The 19884-nt window shown below is 45.7% G+C and overlaps 1 protein-coding gene across 3 annotated transcripts in view; it reads left to right on the top strand.

Moving 5' to 3' along the window:
* The window catches only part of HGFAC (HGF activator), a 218990-nt gene extending 205266 nt beyond the window's left edge, over window positions 1–13724 (top strand). For all 3 annotated transcript variants that reach the window (XM_075570181.1, XM_075570171.1, XM_075570163.1), the window contains 2 exons: window positions 10323–10471; window positions 12291–13724. In XM_075570181.1, coding sequence (XP_075426296.1) covers window positions 10323–10471; window positions 12291–12464 — 323 coding nt within the window. In that variant the 3' untranslated portion in view covers window positions 12465–13724. The remainder of the gene's footprint in view (window positions 1–10322; window positions 10472–12290) is intronic.
* Window positions 13725–19884: the final 6160 nt, after the last annotated feature.

Genomic DNA, 19884 nt, shown 5'->3' with positions numbered 1-19884 from the left:
TGTTTGTGTATCTTGGTGTATTCATATCTCCAAAATATAGGTAAGTAGTGGATTTTTTTTTAAATGTATATTGATGTATAAGACACATTGAATATGATACAATGCACTAGAAAACATGATTGGATTAGCATTGATTTCAATTGAACATAAAATTGGCAGAGATTTAGATGATAGTGATCTGATTGAGGTCTTCGCTTCCAATAAGGCTCATTCCAATTAATATGCCATTACATTTGATTAATCAAGTAACTGGCTTTTAGCATATATCTTATTATGATATCTTGTAACACTCCTTTTTGTCTTGGTAAGAGCAATACATTTGCAGGTGACAGCATTTAACTTTGTTGTTTATGACGTGTGTGACGGTGAAGGGGTAACCAGGATCACTAATAAAGGTCCAGCTCTCGTGGTTGCCCATGAGTCACGTGGTGGGGTCCTAGAGTGTCAGCTCTTGGACCTGGCTGTCGTGTATGTATTACTATGCATTGTATGAAAATATGCGACAAAGAATTGTTGTGTTTTTGCCTTTCCAGGAGTGCCAGCAAGCAGAGATTGCGGGGCTTTATGTTTCAGGGTGGGGTTTGCGGAGAAAGTCTTTTCAGATTGTGGCTTTGCAGCGGGGTGCCAGCGTTACTGGGTGCCCCAAAAAGGTTGCCGGGAATCAGGTCAGATTCTCGGATACCTTGAAGCACAATGCTCCGGTCAAAATCCTACCCTGAAAACGTCCTTGCAGCTCACCGCCAGGAGATTTGTATTGTCAGTGGAGTCCCCTGCGGTATATGCCCAAACCCCCGAACCCAACGTCCAATAGAAGAAAATCCAATCTTGGACTGCAGGCTCCCCAGCAAGGAATTACATGTATGAAGCAAGGGAGAGCAGAGGAAAAATCATAGTGCAACAGTGTTATGACCAAACATAAAACACACAAGACAAGACAAACATGAAACAATGACAGGTAGGCTGACAAATAATAAAGGAGTAAATTTAATGAAACAACAATAAAATTCCCTAGAGCAGATGACGGATCCGGTGTGTAAAACCGGAATCCTACTTGCAAGACGTCCAAACAATACAGGCAGGGATAAACGGTGTGTGTAGTCCGGCGGCAGCTTCTGTTTGACACGTGGCAATCGAGGGAGACTCCAAGCGCTTCCTTAGTTCTGCATCACCATATGCGTCACCATGGGCTGGTTCTCCTGATGCCGTCTGCCGCTCCGATACCGGAAACACGTCACTAAGGGCGGGACAAATCGCCGAAACTCCCTTCTCCTGCTTCTGTACTTTGTTGCGCTCTTGTATAGCTCTGCTCTGCTCAATGCAATCTCTAATACAAACTGCCCAACGCGTTTCGTGCGCATGCGCACTTCTTCAGGAGGTATCGAACACAGTCCATGAATTCTTTAAATACTGACAGGATGCACACCATTGGCTAAAAACTAAACCAATCAAATGAACCAATAATATAAGTTGATTGGAACCCCTGTCAGTCATGTCCTGTATAAATGCAGCCTAACTAACAAACAAAAACGTAGACAAAAACACAGACACTAACACATGCTACTCTACTGGCAATTAGGATAACAAATGTGATCTTATATCAACACTTAGTGCTCTCATGCCAATGATAATCATAAAGCATATAAACGAAACATTTTCTAATGTATGCATGCAGTATATAAATATGCCTGCTGATTGATGGATAGAAATATAATGACATATATGTTGTATTCTCAACTATAGAGAGAAATAAAACAAGTGATATAAATATATTTAAAATATTAAAAAATAATATGTAAAATATAATATTATTTTAAAAATATTTAAAAATTATCTTAAAAAGACGCCCAGATCAAAATCAATATTAAGATCGTTAGGAGAGAGGGTCTTCAACTCGTAGATCCAGTAGGCTTCACGCCTACTGATCTGATTGAGTTGATTTCCCCCCCTCCAACTAGCCTGCACAGTTTCTATAGCTTGGCATTTTAATCCAATTGGACTTTGGTTATGATGGATGCTAAAATGATGAGAAACACTATGTGTGGTTAAACCTCGCTTAATATTATAAATATGTTCATATACCCTTCTTTGGTAGCACCTGCCTGTCCTGCCTACATATTGTAGGCCGCAGGGGCACTGTAATAGATATATCACAAAGGTAGAGTGACAGTTTATGAATGTTTTGATGGTATATATTTTGGAGGTAACGTTTGATGTAAACGTTTTAGTGTTGGAGCTAAATGTACAAGCTGTGCAATTGATACATTTAAAAAAGCCCTTGCTGGTGTTAGCTACTTTTGATTTAGAGTGATCAAGAGGACAACTCGGAGCCAATCGGGTTTTGATATTTGAGGCTTTGGTGAAGATAATATTAGGTCTATCTGGAAGACATTGTGCTAATGTATTATCACACAGAAGGATTGGCCAGTGTTTGTTTAAAATCTGGCGGATCTTTGGTGCCATCTCATTATATTGAGTAACAAAGGTCACACCACTATTCTGCTCTTTACCTTTCTGGACATTTTTATTCTTATATTCCAAAAGGGTATCCCTCTCAATTTCATCCACCTGAAGAGACGCTTCCTAAAGCAGACTCTCTGGGTATTTTCTATCACGGAATTTTTCTTTTAGCTCATCCGCCTGAATTGCAAACTCCTCTGTGTTTGAGCAGTTGCGCTTCAGGCGGATGAGCTGTCCCGTTGGAATATTGCGGATCCAGCCAGGATTGTGCTGGCTGTCCGCCCTAAGGTAGTTGTTGGCCTGAACTGATTTAAAATACGTCTTAGTCTCTATTTGATTGTTGCTTATATAAATACTCAGGTCCAAAAACTCTATGTGATCTTTATGGTGATTAAAAGTGAATGACAAAACCCTATCGTTAAAGTTGAGATAATTAAAAAACGATTTCAACTGTTCCTGGCTACCAGACCAAACAAATATAACGTCATCTATGAAACGGTGCCAGAGCACCAGGTGTTCCCCGAGTAGTGGTAGTGTGCATGAGTCCTACCTATATCCAGTGCAGCGCCTCCACCTCATCAGGATCCCAGCGTCCGCTTGTGGATGGTCCTGGTAAGGAACTCCTCTGTGGTGCACTCCTCTGTGTAATCACTCCACACTTACACACGAGGGTATGATTTAACAAGATCATCTTTATTGCAGTGAGGTGGGCCAGCTGCCCCTCACAGCGGTCGTACTTAGCCGCTCATGCTCACCGCACTTCCCTTTGCAAGGTATCTCTTCCCAATCTGGTAGATTCCCTATCTCCCTTCAGGGAGATATTCCCTGTGCCAGGTCCCTGGTCACAGTCTTATGAGCCCCCTCCTCCCAAGTCTGTTCTCAGACTTGCTCCTTACTCCAACATCTACAACCAAGTCCTCCAACACTCTCAACAACCTAACTTTAGGCAGTGCTGTGCCTTATATCTCCAGGGGGCGGGCACATCTCTGATGTCACTAATGGTGGACTCAGAGTATGTAGCCACTCCCAACCACACATAAGTCACCTCACCAGGGTGTGAGGGCAAACCTCCATGATTACTGCTGGCATTCCCATAACTTACCAGGCCTTACTGCCAGCAGGAGAGATGACTGTAGTCCATTTTACAGCATGGCTACATTCTCCCCCTGGTGAATCCCACCATCCCGGCTGGGACCTAAATTTGAAGTACCTTTCTCCAGGAAGCACTGTAAAATATAACAATACATATCACAGTACATATCTTTTCATCATAAACATAATAACAGATACATCCTAACGTAGATGTGTAACAACCAGGATTACTCCCTGATGGAGTATCCATTACTGGTACTACCATACCCTCTTAAAGTGGCCTACGCACAGCATGGTCCACTGGGTTTAGAGCAGCAATGCTGTAACACTCTGGGTGACATACTGGACACCCACAAACAGCCCATAACTCTGGCCTGGATGCTAGTGGACTGAGAGGATCATGCCCATACACTTCCTTAAGGCATCTCCTGGAGATGTAAGCTATCTTTTCCGAAGTCTCATTATACCAATTCTCATCTGATGTTTCACGATCCCAATTTTCCTAGTCTGATCCTTCCTCATCATCAGAACTATATCCCCTATCCTCATCAGTGGAATCCATCTCAAACTCAATTTCTATATGGAAAATAGTTGAAGCGCTCAAATGCAGGTATATCTCAAAATGATAATAAGCCAGACCACTGTACCAGGGTACTAACAATTGATATAGTACCTATTGTGTCATATAATGGGTACTATCCTCCTGAAGACAGGTTGTGTGTGGTGCAACCCACTCACCATCTGTCTCATCGGCAGGTTCCCCTGAAAAATATGCAAATACTCACATCCTGGTAGGGCAGGCAGGCAGGCTGTGCAGCTACTCAATGCAATACAGGGAAAAGGGAGACCAAAAAGCGCACCAGCACAAACGGAGCAGGAAGAAACCAGGACAAAAAAATGATTAAAAGGGCACTTTAATGTGGCAAAAGACCCATCCAATGCATTTCGAACGTTGCAGCGTTCTTTTTCAAGGAACCTTTTCCTTGAAAAAGAACGCTGCGACGTTTGAAATGCATTGGATGGGTCTTTTGCCACATTAAAGTGCCCTTTTAATCATTTTTTTGTCCTGGTTTCTTCCTGCTCCGTTTGTGCTGGTGCGCTTTTTGGTCTCCCTTTTCCCTGTCAAACTCAATTTCTCCCTCCCTTGGATGGTGAAAATAAAGTAATAGCTTTTGGCGATCCCTGGCAACCCTTGCCAACACTGGAGGTACATAGCGGGTTCCCCAGGCAATAGGCACAATATGAGCAACATTACCCAAATCCCCAGAAGACACTCCTGTGGACCCTGTGGACCTAGAATTGGACCCAAGGCGCTTAGGCCTACATTTTATATTAGCATTGCAATCAGTATTACTCGTACAAGATGACTCTTTTTTCCTATGCATTTCCCACCCCGCTCCCTCATCGGATGTAAAGCAATCACCCAGTCCAGGTTCTCCCCAGTCCATTCATCAGCGCTGCCCTGTGACTCCCCAGACCACCCTTGGCTCGATCGGGACCCCGAGGGAGACGTGACAGGGGCAGGGGCTTTAACTATGGCCGGGGGTTGGGCATAGGGAAATACTGCCGGCATACGCGGGGCTACGACCCGCAACTTTTCGCTACCTTGCCCGGTATCATCGGACTGGCACTCCGGTTCACTTGTGTCCTTGTTCCATCCGGTTCTGCTGTGCCCACCAGAAATGATGTCATGGATCTCGCGGGATTCGCCGCCGCCATCTTGCATTTGGCTCCCAACCGGAACCTCTTCCTCCAGAACGACATCCGCCGCCGGAAGTGATGGTTCTCCGCTCCGCTCGGGCCTGGGCCAGGCCTCTCTCCGCCGTTGCCACCACCGGCGCCTGTGGAGGGTAAGGATGTGTCTCACCGCTCCGGTGGCTCGGGGTGGTTCTTCCTCCGCCATCGACTCTGCCAGTCACCACGGCCATGGGACTCCGCCTCTCAGGTTGTTTCTACACCGGCGACACGAGACTCCGCTCCACCGCGACACAGGTAAGTGCCGGTTCTTTTCCAGCACCGCTGTAGTGGTCCGCCGGTAGGCGCATCACCACCGTCATTAGGGTTGCTTGTTCCTCTTTCGAGGAGCCGAACTCCGACTCGGGGAGTGGCACTCCCGCAGGTGACCGACGGTGAGGTTCCGGGTTCTCACCACGTTTGTAGGCCCCTTTCTCTTCGGGCTCTGTTGCAATCATTAGGAGCGATCCCCATTCTCCGGGATCAACTGGTTCTTGCTTGATCAGGGGCGAGGCTTCAGCCGTCAGCTTGGCTGTGTCCGCTCCTGCCTCCACGGTCTGCCCTGGTACGAAGGGCTGCACGGCCCCTAGGTAGTGGATGCCACATTGGGGACATCTTGCCGTGGTGCTAGCTTCTCCGCCGGGTAACCTGCACTGCATGCACAGGCCCCGCAATGTCTCTTTGTCCCCAGCATTGACTACCAGGAAGCCTCCTGGTAATGAATAGGGATATACCCCAATGTCCATCTCACTCTTTGTAGTGCTGGTTACGGGAGACACTTTGCACAGTGGTCTCTCCTGTTCACCAGCTCCTCGCAACTGTGGGACAGGAAGCTCACATCCAGCTCCTCCCTCAGACAACTCAGGTCTCGCTTGGCAGAGGTACAGACCCCTCCCCCTGGTGAATATTTGGGGAGGGTCCCACAAGTTAATTGGATGCCCCGACACAGGGGCTGAACTTTTCACAGTACTGGGGGGCGCGGCCTCCGATTTCACGCCACTACCCCCGACAGGGCGGGGTTCCTTCATTGGCGCCAGTCCCGGCCAATTTCTTGCAACATCTTGGTTTGCAAAATCCTCGTCCTCTTTTCCGCGGGCAGCACTGATTACAGGAACTACTTTCTGTAAGGGTATGGCCGGTTCACCAGCTCCTTGCTCCGCTGGATTCATGCCCACGGGGCATAATTGGAAACCACTCCCCCTGGTTGAGATTAGGGGGAGGTCTCATAGATTTATCGGGTGACCCAGCACTGGGGCTGAGCTGGTCATAGTCCAGGAAGGCGCGGCCGCAGCTTTCGCGCCATACCCCCCATCAGGGCGGGGTTTTCCTGTTGGCGCCACTCCTGGCCAACGCTCTGCAACTTTTGCATTTGCAGAATTCTCTGCACTCGGCCCACGCGGTCTCCCAGGGAAGTGGGAGCCGCCATCTTGCTTTGCATTGCTAATCACTTTAGCAACTGAGGTAGCTTTTTGCATGGAAATCGCCGACTGGCAGTCAGATTATTCAATTCCACCGCCCACAATCACAATATCCTCAATACTGTCCTCCAGGGTAGCACCCCGGGGTCCTAGGCAGGACCAAAACGGTGCGGCCACAGCTTTGGCGCCACTCCACAGCATGCTTGCAAAAGTCCCTTCTGCCGCTTGCTCTTCAGGGGAACGCACTCCACGTGCGCTCCCTCCATCTGCCTCCATCCGCCATCTTGGACCTTCCGCACCGCGCAGATCCTCCATTCTTGCGGTCGCCATTCTTTCACTGTACTTAGGATTATTGTACATGGAGCTCCTCTCTGCGGGGCAGCTACCACACCGGTACAATAAAGATTGCCTTGATGCACCACTTTGTGTACCTAATGTAGGTCTGACTCGTGTTTGCACTACCTCAGGCTAGGCTCACTCTCTCTGTGTCTGCTGTATCTCCTTCCTCCCAGTCTGTGCTCCCTTCGGTAAGTGGTCTGGAATAGGCTAGAGCAGCGTTTCCCAAATGGTGGGTCGCGACCCGGCACCGGGCCACGGCACCGAAATTGCCGGGTCGCAGCGAGGCTGGCCGCGCGGTGTCTCCCGTCCCCCGGCACCAAAATTGCCGGGTCGCAGCGAGGCTGGCCGCGCAGTGTCTCCCACCTACCCAGTCACTGTCACCCACCTAAGTGTCCCTGGCCCCCTCCCTCCCACCCAAGTGTCCCTGGCCACCCTCCCTCCCACCCAAGTGTCCCTGGCCCCCCTCCCACCCACCCAAGTGTCCCTGGCCCCCCTCCCACCCACCCAAGTGTTCCTGGCTCCCTCCTGCCACCCACCCAAGTGTCCCTGGCCCCCTCCTGCTGAGTGTGTCCCTGGCCCCCTCCTCCCACCCACCCACATCCGTCATTGCCTGTAATTCACTGTTTGTGTCTCAGTATCAGTGTGTGTGTATCAGTATCAGTGTGTGTGCGTGTGTCAGTGGCTGTGTCTGTGTATCAGTGGCTGTGTGTGTTTATCAGTGGCTGTGTGTATCAGTGTCTGTGTGTGTGTATCAGTGTCTGTGTGTGTGTGTTTGTGTGTAGCAGTGTCTGTATCAGTGTGTGTGTGTGTGTGTGTGTATCAGTGGCTGTGTGTGTGTGTGTGTGTGTATCAGTGGCTGTGTGTGTGTGTGTGTGTGTGTATCAGTGGCTGTGTGTGTGTGTATCAGTGGCTGTGTGTGTGTGTATCAGTGTCTGTGTCTGTGTGTGTGTATCAGTGTCTGTGTGTGTGTGTATCAGTGTCTGTGTGTGTGTGTGTGTGTATCAGTGTCTGTGTGTGTGTGTGAGTGTGTGTGTGTGTGTATCAGTGTCTGTGTCTGTGTGTGAGTATCAGTGTGTGTGTGTGTGTGTGTGTGTGTGTGTATCAGTGTCTGTGTGTGTGTGTGTATCAGTGTCTGTGTGTGTGTATCAGTGTCTGTGTGTGTGTATCAGTGTCTGTGTGTGTGTATCAGTGTCTGTGTGTGTGTGTATCAGTGTCTCTGTGTGTGTATTAGTGTCTGTGTGTGTGTGTGTGTAGCAGTGTCTGTGTTTGTGTCTGTGTGTAGCAGTGTCTGTATCAGTGTGTGTGTGTGTGTGTGTGTGTGTGTGTGTAGCAGTGTCTCTGTGTGGCTGCGTGTGTGTCATTTGCTGCCTGTGTGTATCAGTGCGTGTCTGTCAGTGGCTGCGTGTCTGTCAGTGGCTGCGTGCGTGTGTGTGTATCAGTGGCTGTGTGTGTGTGTGTGTGTGTGTATCAGTGGCTGTGTGTGTGTCTGTGCAGGCCCTATAGGCCAGTATAGGCGATAACATTTTTAGGGGGTCACGAAGGAGAAGTTCAAAAATAACCGGGTCACGGAAAAAAAAGTTTGGGAAACCCTGGGCTAGAGTACTCTGGCTCTTCCATGCAGTACTGGGGCGTCTACCTACTGTTGGCTAGCCTAGCGCAGACCCTCTCCAGAATTCCTGACCACGTTAACAGGCTATCCCTTTAGGCATCCTACCAACTAGCACTGCCTCAAGGTGACTAGGTCAGCTATAGCCCGGCTCCAAGCCCCCAACTCCTCTCAGGCCCCTAGGTCGTCCCTGCGAGCTGACTATACTCCATCAGCCCCCTGACTACTCCTAGGTCCGTCCCAACACAGCACAAAGTGGCAGCATACACTCTCCCTGTTTCCAAGTGACCTAGCAAAAGCCTGTCCTGTTGACAGGTATCTCAGCAGCGCCTCCAAATGTAACGGATTTTCTGGCCCAGCCTGACCACCCAATCTCACATTGGCCCCTGTGGTCTAACCAGTCCCCATTACAGTGTAGTGTCTGGTGGTGCACCTGTTGGCAACAGGACTCCTGAGTCTCCCGCATGATGTTGTGTGGGGATTGCCAACCCAGACAGGCAGCTGAGGTAGTGTGTGCGAGTCTTACCTATATCCAGTGCAGCGCCTCCACCTCATCAGGATCCCAGCATCCGCTTGTGGATGGTCCTGGTGAGGAACTCCTCTGTGGTGCACTCCTCTGTGTAATCACTCCACACTTACACACGAGGGTATGATTTAACAAGATCATCTTTATTGCAGTGAGGTGGGCCAGCTGCCCCTCACAGCGGTCGTACTTAGCCGCTCATGCTCACCGCACTTCCCTTTGCAAGGTATCTCTTCCCAATCTGGTGGATTCCCTATCTCCCTTCAGGGAGATATTCCCTGTGCCAGGTCCCTGGTCACAGTCTTATGAGCCACCTCCTCCCAAGTCTGTACTCAGACTTGCTCGTTACTCCAACATCTACAACCAACTCCTCCAACACTCTCAACAACCTAACTTTAGGCAGTGCTGTGCCTTATATCTCCAGGGGGAGGGCACATCTCTGATGTCACTAATGGTGGACTCAGAGTATGTAGCCACTCCCATCCACACATAGGGCACCTCACCAGGGTGTGAGGGCAAACCTCCATGATTACTGCTGGCATTCCCATAACGTACCAGGCCTTACTGCCAGCAGGAGAGATGACTGTAGTCCATTTTACAGCATGGCTACATATATATACACACACTGCATGTGTCATCGACAACATCCAAACTTCACCCTACAGTATAGTGTCATTTTTTTCGTTACTAAAAAAAACAGATGCAAGCTTGTGCACCAAGTTGGATTAATTTGTTACTCTGTGTCACTTTTATAACAAAATAGGATATCCCTAATTCAGCACAGGTGGTACAGTCTTCAAATGAGCCAGTGGTTGAGCCATCTGTGCTTTGCTGAAGCAGGGATATCCTGAAAACCTGCCCTGTTGGAAGCTCTTGTAGACTGGAGTTGGGCACCCCCACTCCATAATATGTTTTTATTGGCAAAAAAAAATGTCATGTACAGTGGGTGGTGGGTGTATCAGTCTCCATGTTGCTGCAAAACGTGAGCAAAAAAAGACAGCAGATTTATTGAAGAAAAAGATCCTGCAGGAAGCAATGCAATATTTTGCTTCGATAATTGTTGACTTCAGCTTTTCTCGGGTTTTGCAGCCAGGAGACTTTGATCTATAACCGCCAGAATTTCACTTATAACATTGTCATTCTATTCTTTCAGATGCAGATATTTATTCTCCCACTTTGCAAGAAGCTATCATTCCACTGGTCGCTGATAATAAATGCAGTAGCCCTGAAGTCTATGGAGCTCAAATTAGTGAAAATATGTTCTGTGCCGGCTGTTTTGACTGCGGTTTAGATGCATGTCAGGTGAGACAACTTGTGCAATTAACTGACGAATGTGCAATTTTCCTATTCTGCAGAATAGATTACAAAGTTGCAAAGACCTATGATGTGTCACTGTGCTTTGTAGCACTTTAACATACATCTAGATTGTAAATTTTAGAAATTACATTTGCAGGAAACACTTCCTAACATTGATTAAAATGTACCACCTGTATTACCCAATCTTGCAATATGCTGGCAACGTAGTGTGCAGTAGGAGATTCGTGGTGGTGGCTTAATAAGCCAGTTCAATGGAAATGAAGGCCATGAAAAGGTATGGTCAGTTCTTACATCTGCACTTATCGTGCTTGTTAGATGTCGTTCTTCGGTATTCTACCCATCCAGATTAACATCTGAAAAAATATTACGTGCCCTCTCTAGTTTGAGTAGGAGAACTAGAGAGTTCAAAGGTTGTCTATTGTATCGTTGTACTAATATTGCAAGAGGTGTTCTATAAAGGGGCAATCTCTCTTAAACTAGGACAAAAGTGAACTACTGTAATTCGAGGGGCAGGATTAAGGGGTCTCCTCTGGGTAATTTATTTATTTGTAAAGTCAGACTTGGGAGGGGTATGATTTCCTCTGACCGCTCCCTTTTGTGTGTTCAGCAAGTGCTTATATAGCCAAAGTGCTCCCTCCCCACTTCCTCCCAGGGTGCGATTGAGGTAAATAAAATTGCATGCGCCGCAGCGGCCACTGGGGACCTGGCCTAAGAAATTCAAATGCAGGATTGCACCTTTATAAAGCAGTATGATGAATTTCTAGGTGTAGTCCTATTTTGTAAACAACTTTACTATGTAATTTGCTTCCTTAAACAAAAGCAATTAAGCTCAGCATAAATGGTTTGGAAGTTAGGCTTTTAAAGCGGCAGTTCAAGCAATAGCCTACTGTACATGTGTTTTTTTTTACATTTATAAATCAGTTCTGTACTATGAGAAAATACTTGTAGCATTAAAAAAAATTAAAAATAAACAACTTTAAAGACATTTTTAATGTATTCTAATGTAACAAGCATTTTTGTTCCTATAGCAACCATGTATTCTAATGTAACAAGCGTTTTGGTTCCTATTGCAACCATATACAAAGTCACATCCCCTTCCTCTTCTGAAACAACATCACCTTTTTGAACCCTACCCTCCCTAGCAGTGGAGTAATTGAATCTAGTGCCTGCCTGGGTCACATGATCTTCCTCACAGAACTTTGGCTGTCAGTGCAGCAGAAGAGGACACAGGATGCATTAAGTCAACCCTGAGCCGAATCTTAAGCGATCAATTACAGGAGAACGGAGCGATCAGTAACTTAGCTAATCACTTGTCAGTGTGTAGATTGTATTGATGCACATATTTTTTTATTTTTTTTAAACAACAGCTTGAACTGCAGCTTTAATGTCAAATTCAAATGGGGAAAGTATGCTCAAGGCACGATTGCATCTCACAACACATGTGTTGTTACTCAAAACAGTTAAGCTTCTACCATGTTTCAGTTTACAAAGTAATACAAAAAAGGATTTAAAATACTTTTAGAAGATCTGTTCTGTGAAAAAGACATATAATATAGGTGATTTATTGTAACGTTTGGTTCCCAGAAGGGACCACACCTTCAAATGTAGCTCTTGCATTCCTGGTAAATTGAAGATACATACATTGTAGTGGATAAGACAAGGGTTATACATTGACGTTTCCATGATGCAAAACCAGAATTGCAACAATTTTTCACAAGGGAAATATCTTCTCACCCTGTATAATGCATTTCTATACGTATTTTTGGGGCTATAAAAAAAGTATTAAATAATGGTGTTTGTTTAGGGTGACTCCGGTGGACCTTTGGCATGCGAGCGGGACAAAATATCATATCTTTATGGCATCATCAGCTGGGGAGATGGCTGCGGCAGGCGAAACAAACCTGGAGTTTATACCAAAGTATCCAACTATGTGAACTGGATCAATCAGAGAACAATGCCTAAAAAATCAACTGACTAAAAGTATACACTTTATATACGTCTGAATAACATTTTTCAGTTTATAATTTTTGTTGACCATAAAGACATTGTATTAAATATTTTTCATAAGCATTTATCAGACGAGCTGAGTTACACAGTTCATGTAGTTATGCAATTTAAATCTGTACAAGTTGCACAGTACATGTGCGGATGATTCCATGATTGCATCAAATGAAAGGACTCTCTACTCTGAGAAGAAGACTGAAACTACAAGAAGCCCAGAAAAATCCGCCAATAGAAAAACTATTGATCAGACAGAATAGATAGAATATATGATGGATCCATTGAATAGACAATTTAATCTTGACTTCTATGATGTGCCACTTGTAAATTCGTGGTGAAAGATGATTTGTACAGATAAAATGTCTACATAAGACTCAACCACCGTATATATAATTTATATGTACAATAGATCAGATATTCCTTCGGTTAAGAACATAAATTATAGCGACTGGATTTATACATATGTATACATATTTTCATCTCAATATTTACATACTGTTGTAACCCTCTCAACCCCTTACCACGTGCTGCCTGGAATGTCCTATGGTAATATAACAAATGAAAACTGAAAAAAAGCTAAAAAAAAACTAAAGGGGCAATAAATTGAAGAATCACACCAAAGAAAAGTCTTATTTCATAAACAACATATTTAATGGAAGCCTTTATATAAACAAGTGACTCATTACTCACTCCTACTGACTGAGGATGACTGTCACATTGGGATTTATCTGCAGTCAGAGGACAGGTGAAGATGAATTGTTTGTACAGTACTGTTATTTTTGCAGTCTGTGATATATTTGCTCTGAAAACATATTGAGTTCTACATTGCACCAGGACACTCGCATGCACGCATCTCTTCTGTATCATGATGTAATACGTGGATTCATTATGTATTTTAGTATTAAATAGAATAGACAGTGTTCAATGTGTTAATCAGCTCCTATTTTGGTTTTCTATTAATTATTTTGTAATAGATAGTATAAAGCAATAGCACCAGTGTTATAACAAACCAGAAGCTAATATTTCTTTATGATCGCAATCTTTTCTGAAAATGTCTTCTTTTACTTCACTGTTTTGTAATTCTTATACAACCCTGTGTTTATGGTCTTTCAGATTTGTTGTTTGGGGAGAGTAACATCACTGTGAATTATATTACCTAGCTCAGATGTTATAGAGACAATTCAATACATGTATTCTGCAATTTAAAAATACACGTAAATAAAGAAAATATCATTAAGACATGGCTACAACCTATGGTATGAGTAACGGCTGAGAAATAGAGATGTTTATATGCACCGCTTTCGCTTCACAAACCGTTTTTTGCATATTTTCCTATAATGTGGATAATTGTGAAAGTGTTCAAGATTTATATGCAACATTGTTTGTCATTTGACAATGAAAATGTGTGACGTTTACCAAATTTACACCAATGTGATTATGTATAGGTGCTTCTAAAGTCAATTCTGTATCCATTTCTGTATGAAGTGCTGGATGGATCAGAAGGTTCTCGCTGTAATAGGTGGTGTTGGTCATGCTGGCTTTCTTTAGTACCCCTGCACACAGAGGGATTGAGATTTGAGAGGCTTGTTATCTATCTCCTCCTCCTCACACTTGGTTCATTGTCTTGGAAGAACCGGTAACCCGATGTGAAGACATCTAAAATGTATGACCTCCGGGACGTACACTTTATCCTTAATTCATGGGGGAAAAACAAATGTAACACACTTATACAGGTAATTGATGGGAAATAGGTAAAGGGACAGGGCACATTCAAATAAAAGGGGCATACAGTACCTTCAAATATTATTATGGGCCCTGGTCCAAGTCTCGAGATTGAATAGAATAAAGGGTGGAATGTCCTCGGGCGCGTCACTCTGCTTGCGGCTCCACGGCGTGTATTATATGCAAGGCAAAGGAGAGAGAGAAGGGCCACAGTGAAAAAAGACAGCTCAAAGTTTTGCACACTTTTTCATACAGGGTGGAGGGAAGGGGGGGGGGGGGGTTGGGAGGGGTGAGAGATGAAGACAAGGGATGGCTGTTATTAATTCAAACTTGTTGACTGGGGACACACTCACATTAAAAACTCTCAAAACTTGAATTGATGTCTCCTCCTCTTCTTGTACTTGGTGTCTTCAACAGATGTCTTCTTTTCTATGTGCAGGTGGATGGATTGAGGCCGAGGAAATGCCTCCTAAAATCTTCCTTTAGCGCACCTCTTCTTGCCAATTCCAACGCTGTTTTTATTTTCAAAATGTGATGCTTTGTTCAGGAAATAGAAGTGTTTGAAATATCAAATATTGAAATAGACTTCAGGGTCTGTTAGTAGAGTGCGGTTCCCCCTGCTTCACCTGCCATCGCCGCCATCCACCACCTCCTCTCCTCCTTTTGCCACCGTCGGCGGCAACAGAGTCTGCTCCCGCCGCCAACATCATCTGCTCGGCCCTCCGCACTTTACGAGTTGTGCAGGCCTGCTTTAGACCTTCTTGGAGAGGGCTCCATTTTAACCTCCCGGATCACTTGATATTTCAAACACTTCTATTTCCTGAACAAAGCATCACATTTTGAAAATAAAAACAGCGTTGGAATTGGCAAGAAGAGGTGCGCTAAAGGAAGATTTTAGGAGGCATTTCCTCGGCCTCAATCCATCCACCTGCACATAGAAAAGAAGACATCTGTTGAAGACACCAAGTACAAGAAGAGGAGGAGACATCAATTCAAGTTTTGAGAGTTTTTAATGTGAGTGTGTCCCCAGTCAACAAGTTTGAATTAATAACAGCAATCCCTTGTCTTCATCTCTCACCCCTCCCAAACCCCCCCCCTTCCCTCCACCCTGTATGAAAAAGTGTGCAAAACTTTGAGCTGTCTTTTTTCACTGTGGCCCTTCTCTCTCTCCTTTGCCTTGCATATAATACACGCCGTGGAGCCGCAAGCAGAGTGACGCGCCCGAGGACATTCCACCCTTTATTCTATTCAAATCCACACAGAGGTTGGTGAATAACCTCTGAAAGACTCAGGCAGCGAAATCACTCTGTGGAAAGGACTGGAACCACATATTGAACAGTAGGAAAAATTCTTTTTTTGGCGCAAACTTTCCCCCCTTTTTTCCTTCAAGTCTCGAGATTGCCCCACACACATGAACCTTGAGTGGATGCTTTGGCCGAGGTTTCAGGAATAAACCATTTTACCCCCAGAATGTCATAGTGGAAAATCTTTCCAGGGCGACTTATGTCTCATCAGAAATTTTAACAACCTCAAACTTTTCTCCACTATCAATCCATGCACGTGCTTGGTCAACTCTTTTAATCTTGTTAAAGTAATCATTTCTTATTTTGCTTGTATGTATTTGTCCTCACTAGGGTGGGGGCCCGAGTCCCCCCCCCCCCCGTGTATGGTTGATGAGAAGAAGTCAGCAATAGTCCTGGCTGAGGTCAGATTATTTCATTTTTTATATATGTGGAACAGAATAATAAACATACAGGGCCCTCGGTATCGGAAGACCCTGAATAAAACGTAATACTCATATTGAGAAAATGAAAAGAGGTATCCCGCTGCGTAATTGTCCCACAGTATCTCTTACTCAGTTGCTGCCGGAACAGTGTTGGAGCTAGTGTGGAGTGTTGGTGTGTTTATAGGTGCCGGTCTGTTACGTCACAAAGAGTGTTGTTAACTATGTTCTATGAAAAAGGATAATGTAGAAGTAGTAGGGGTAATCCCCTACATGTAGTTCCATGTGTCTTACTCACTGCTTCAGGCCCCCTAGGTATTGAGGGGTTCCCTTTTTAACAGGTGATGTATTCTCCTTGATTGTCCCAGCTACCTCTAGTACTTGTTGCTCTGTCATGATTTCCTCTTGCAGTACTCCTCGTAGACATGTAGGGGCAAACAGAGGAGTCAATTTAGGGCTCAGAACTGGTAAGAACTAGAACAGTCCATGAGGTCAGCTGCCATTTTAGTTCGGGTATAAAACTCCACCCAGTCAGCTAATTATTTGCTTGTCAACTTTCTCTTTATAGGTCAGCAGTCAGCATATTCTTTGTTCCCTAGCACTGGGTCTTTCACTGTTTCTTTTTATTAAGGCTCCTAGTTCTGCAGAAATACAAGTACCTTCTTGTTTGTTGTATTGTATTCTCTGCACTAACGGACATTAGGAAATCCGGAGATCTCATTGATATGCCACACTTCCTTTTTATCCTAGGAATACCCTAGTTGATGGAACATATTCCAACCATTGACTGGGAGACAAGTTCCATGAAGATGACATCCACATTTTTTCAAGGATCAGTGTTTTGTTGAAGTATTTTTGTTGATGAATCAAGCTGTCTATCTTTGTTCTGGAGTTTCGGAGATCCACCGTACGGGTGTCACCGATGACCCATTACCAGAGATAAATCAAGATTTTAAAGACCTTTTAATTCATATGAAAGCCAAATCCCTGCCCCCTCATTGCTCCTTTGATTGCCAAATTGATGTTTAAGCCAGCGATAATATTCCTTGCAGCAGACTTTATGCACAAAAGGAAAGTGCATAAGTCACATTTAAGGGCAGGAGACCAAAGAGAGCGGTATGGAAGGGAAATACCTCGGGAAGTTTAGGTCTTCATAACATTTTGATTTATCGGGACTAAATTGATGCAGCTGAAAAGAATGAAAATAGTGATCTTTCAGATAGTGATCTAAGATATTCCCCCATGAGACTCCCCCTGAGACTCAGGTCTTAGACTCTAGTCTAGAGTATGAGGTTCGGAATATCCATAATTCCAAATATAAGGGGGGAATTATTTTATTTGGTGGGTTACGGGCTAGAGGAAAGGTCATGGGAGTTGGCCACTCAAGTTCATACCCCACACTTAATCTCCAATTTTCATGTTAGACATTCCGAAAAACCTGGCGGTAGAGAGTGGCTAGGAGAGCGAGTACTGTCATGATTCCCTCCCATAGTATTCCTTGTAGACCTGTGAGGGCACACAGAGGAGTCAAGTTCAGGCCCTGAATGTTTCGCTGGTGCTGCCCGCAGACCAGACTCGTCCCTTATCCTGAGGTGGGGATGTATATGTGCACGCACACGCAGCAGAAGGAGCGTGTCTGGAGTGTGGTGTTTTGGTGTTGCCAGGCCAGGTGTGAATAGGTGTAGCAATACTTACCGGTACTGGTACAGAAGAGACGAAGTCGTTGCTGTTAGCCAAGGTCAGGGAGGGAGAGATCCGGGAGGTCGAGGTCCAAGCAGTAGTCGAGGGATGAGAGAAGCTGCAAGGTCAAGTGGGAACCGGGGTCCAGAGCCAGAGAGGAATGTCCGCCAAGCCGGGTCGCAACCTGAATAACGAAGACCGAAGGGAGAGCCAGAATAGACGTCCGTAAGCAGAGGCTATGTCGAGCGATGTGGGAATGGCAAGACAGGCATTATATAGTGCGGCTGACAAATAGGAAGAGGAGACAGACCTGGAGGAGTGTATGGAGCTGTCCTGGATAGGCTGCGTAGAGAAGAATGCAGGTGAGCAGTCTTAGGGCATGATTGTAGGCTGTGTGTGTGTTGGGGGTGGGGCCTCACTGCAGGAGCAGTGAATAAATTAACTAGATCCAACGCGCGCTCTGTAACGAGGGGGAGCGTGCGCCCGTGAGCAGCAGCAGCCGTTATAGCCCCAGCCGCCTGCGGAACAGCGGCCGCCCGCCGGGGACGAGGAGGGAGTGCCCTAACCACGGGGATCGGATGGGACCAGCGAGGGGGACGCCCTGCAGCAGCGGGCGCAACATGAGGTGAGGGGAGGTCACGCTGCGGTCGTCGTGACCCACAGTATCCCCCCTTCAGGGTCGGCCTCAGGACGATACTCTCATGGTTTAGACGGAAACTTCTTTCGGAAACGTTTGAGAAGCCCAGGTGCATGAATGTCTTTAAGAGATATCCATGATCTCTCTTCGGGTCCAAAGCCCTTCCAATGGACCAAGAATTGAACCTTACCTCTCGAGAGGCGGGAATCCAGTATGGTTTGGACCTCATACTCTTCGTTGCCCTGTATGATAACTGGGTCTGGTCTATGAGTGTGGTCCGGAAAGAGAGGACTGGATATGAACGGCTTGAGAAAAGATGTGTGAAAAACATTAGGAATTCTCATGCTTTGAGGTAATTGAAGACGGAAGGCCACCGGGTTACCTGCTCCACGATAGAAAATGGCCCCATAAACCTTGGTGCCAATTTAGAGGAAGGGGTTTTGAGGTGGATATTTTTAGTAGACAACCAAACCTTGTCCCCTGGTTTGTAGTTGGGTGCAGGTTGGCGACGGCGGTCAGCCTGGATTTTAGAAGACAGGGAGGCCTTTTGAAGTGCCGATTGAATTCTAGCCCAAGAGTCCTGTAGGAGGGAGATGTGTTCATCCACAGCTGGAACTCCAGAGGAGATATTGGAAATAGAAAGGCGAGCCGGGTGAAAGTCGTAATTAATAAAGAAAGGTGTCTCACCAGTGGATTCATTCCTGGAGGAATTAAAGGCATACTAAGCCCAGGATAGTAATTCCGCCGAGTCCTCCTGGGAGTCAGCGACGAAGCACCTTCAATACTTCTCGAGAGATTGATTAACCTTCTCGGTCTGTCCATTAGATTGAGGGTGATATCCCGAAGAGAAGGAGGAAGCAATGCCCAGTCTTCTGGTGAAGGTCCTCCAGAATCTGGAAACAAATTGAGTGCTACGATCCGATACGATGGATGTGGGTATGCCATGGATCCGAAAAATTTATTTGGAGAAAATATCGGCTAGGGCGGGTGAGGAGGGTAATCCTTTGAGAGGAATAAAATGTGCCATCTTGGAAAACCGATCCACCACTACTAGAATGGTATTCATGCTATTCGACCTAGGCAATTCGACAATAAAGTCCATGGATATGTGGGACCAGGGGCGTTCCGGAATGGGTAAAGGCATAAGAAGACCATGTGGTTTTTGACGAGGTATCTTATTGCGTGCACATACCGGACAGGCCCGAGTAAATTCAAGGATGGTTTTTGCCATTTTGGGCCACCAGAAGGTGCGACGGATGAGGTCCAGAGTTTTTTTGAATCCCGGATGTCCTGCTGAACGGGAAGCGTGCCCCCAATCCAGAATCTCAGGAATAAATTTGGAGTCCAAGTACAAAGTATCCTTCGGAACTTCGAGATCACTAGGAAGGTGTTTTTGAGACTTGATGATCTTTTCCAGATTCTTGAAAGCAGTGACCGCGAGGATCTTTTGCTTGGGAAGGATGGACTCTGTAGTTTTCTCCGGTCTCTCTTCAGAAGAATACTGTCTGGAGAAGGCATCCGCCTTGACGTTCTTGGTGCCGGGAATGTAGGACAAAATAAAATTAAACCTAGACAAAAATAACGACCAGCGGGCTTGGCGGGAGCCAAAGCGGCGGGCACACTCGATATACAAAA

The sequence above is a fragment of the Ascaphus truei genome, chromosome 1, assembly GCF_040206685.1.
Source record: "Ascaphus truei isolate aAscTru1 chromosome 1, aAscTru1.hap1, whole genome shotgun sequence".
NCBI lineage: Eukaryota > Metazoa > Chordata > Amphibia > Anura > Ascaphidae > Ascaphus > Ascaphus truei.
This window is presented reverse-complemented; position numbering and strand designations above follow the sequence as displayed.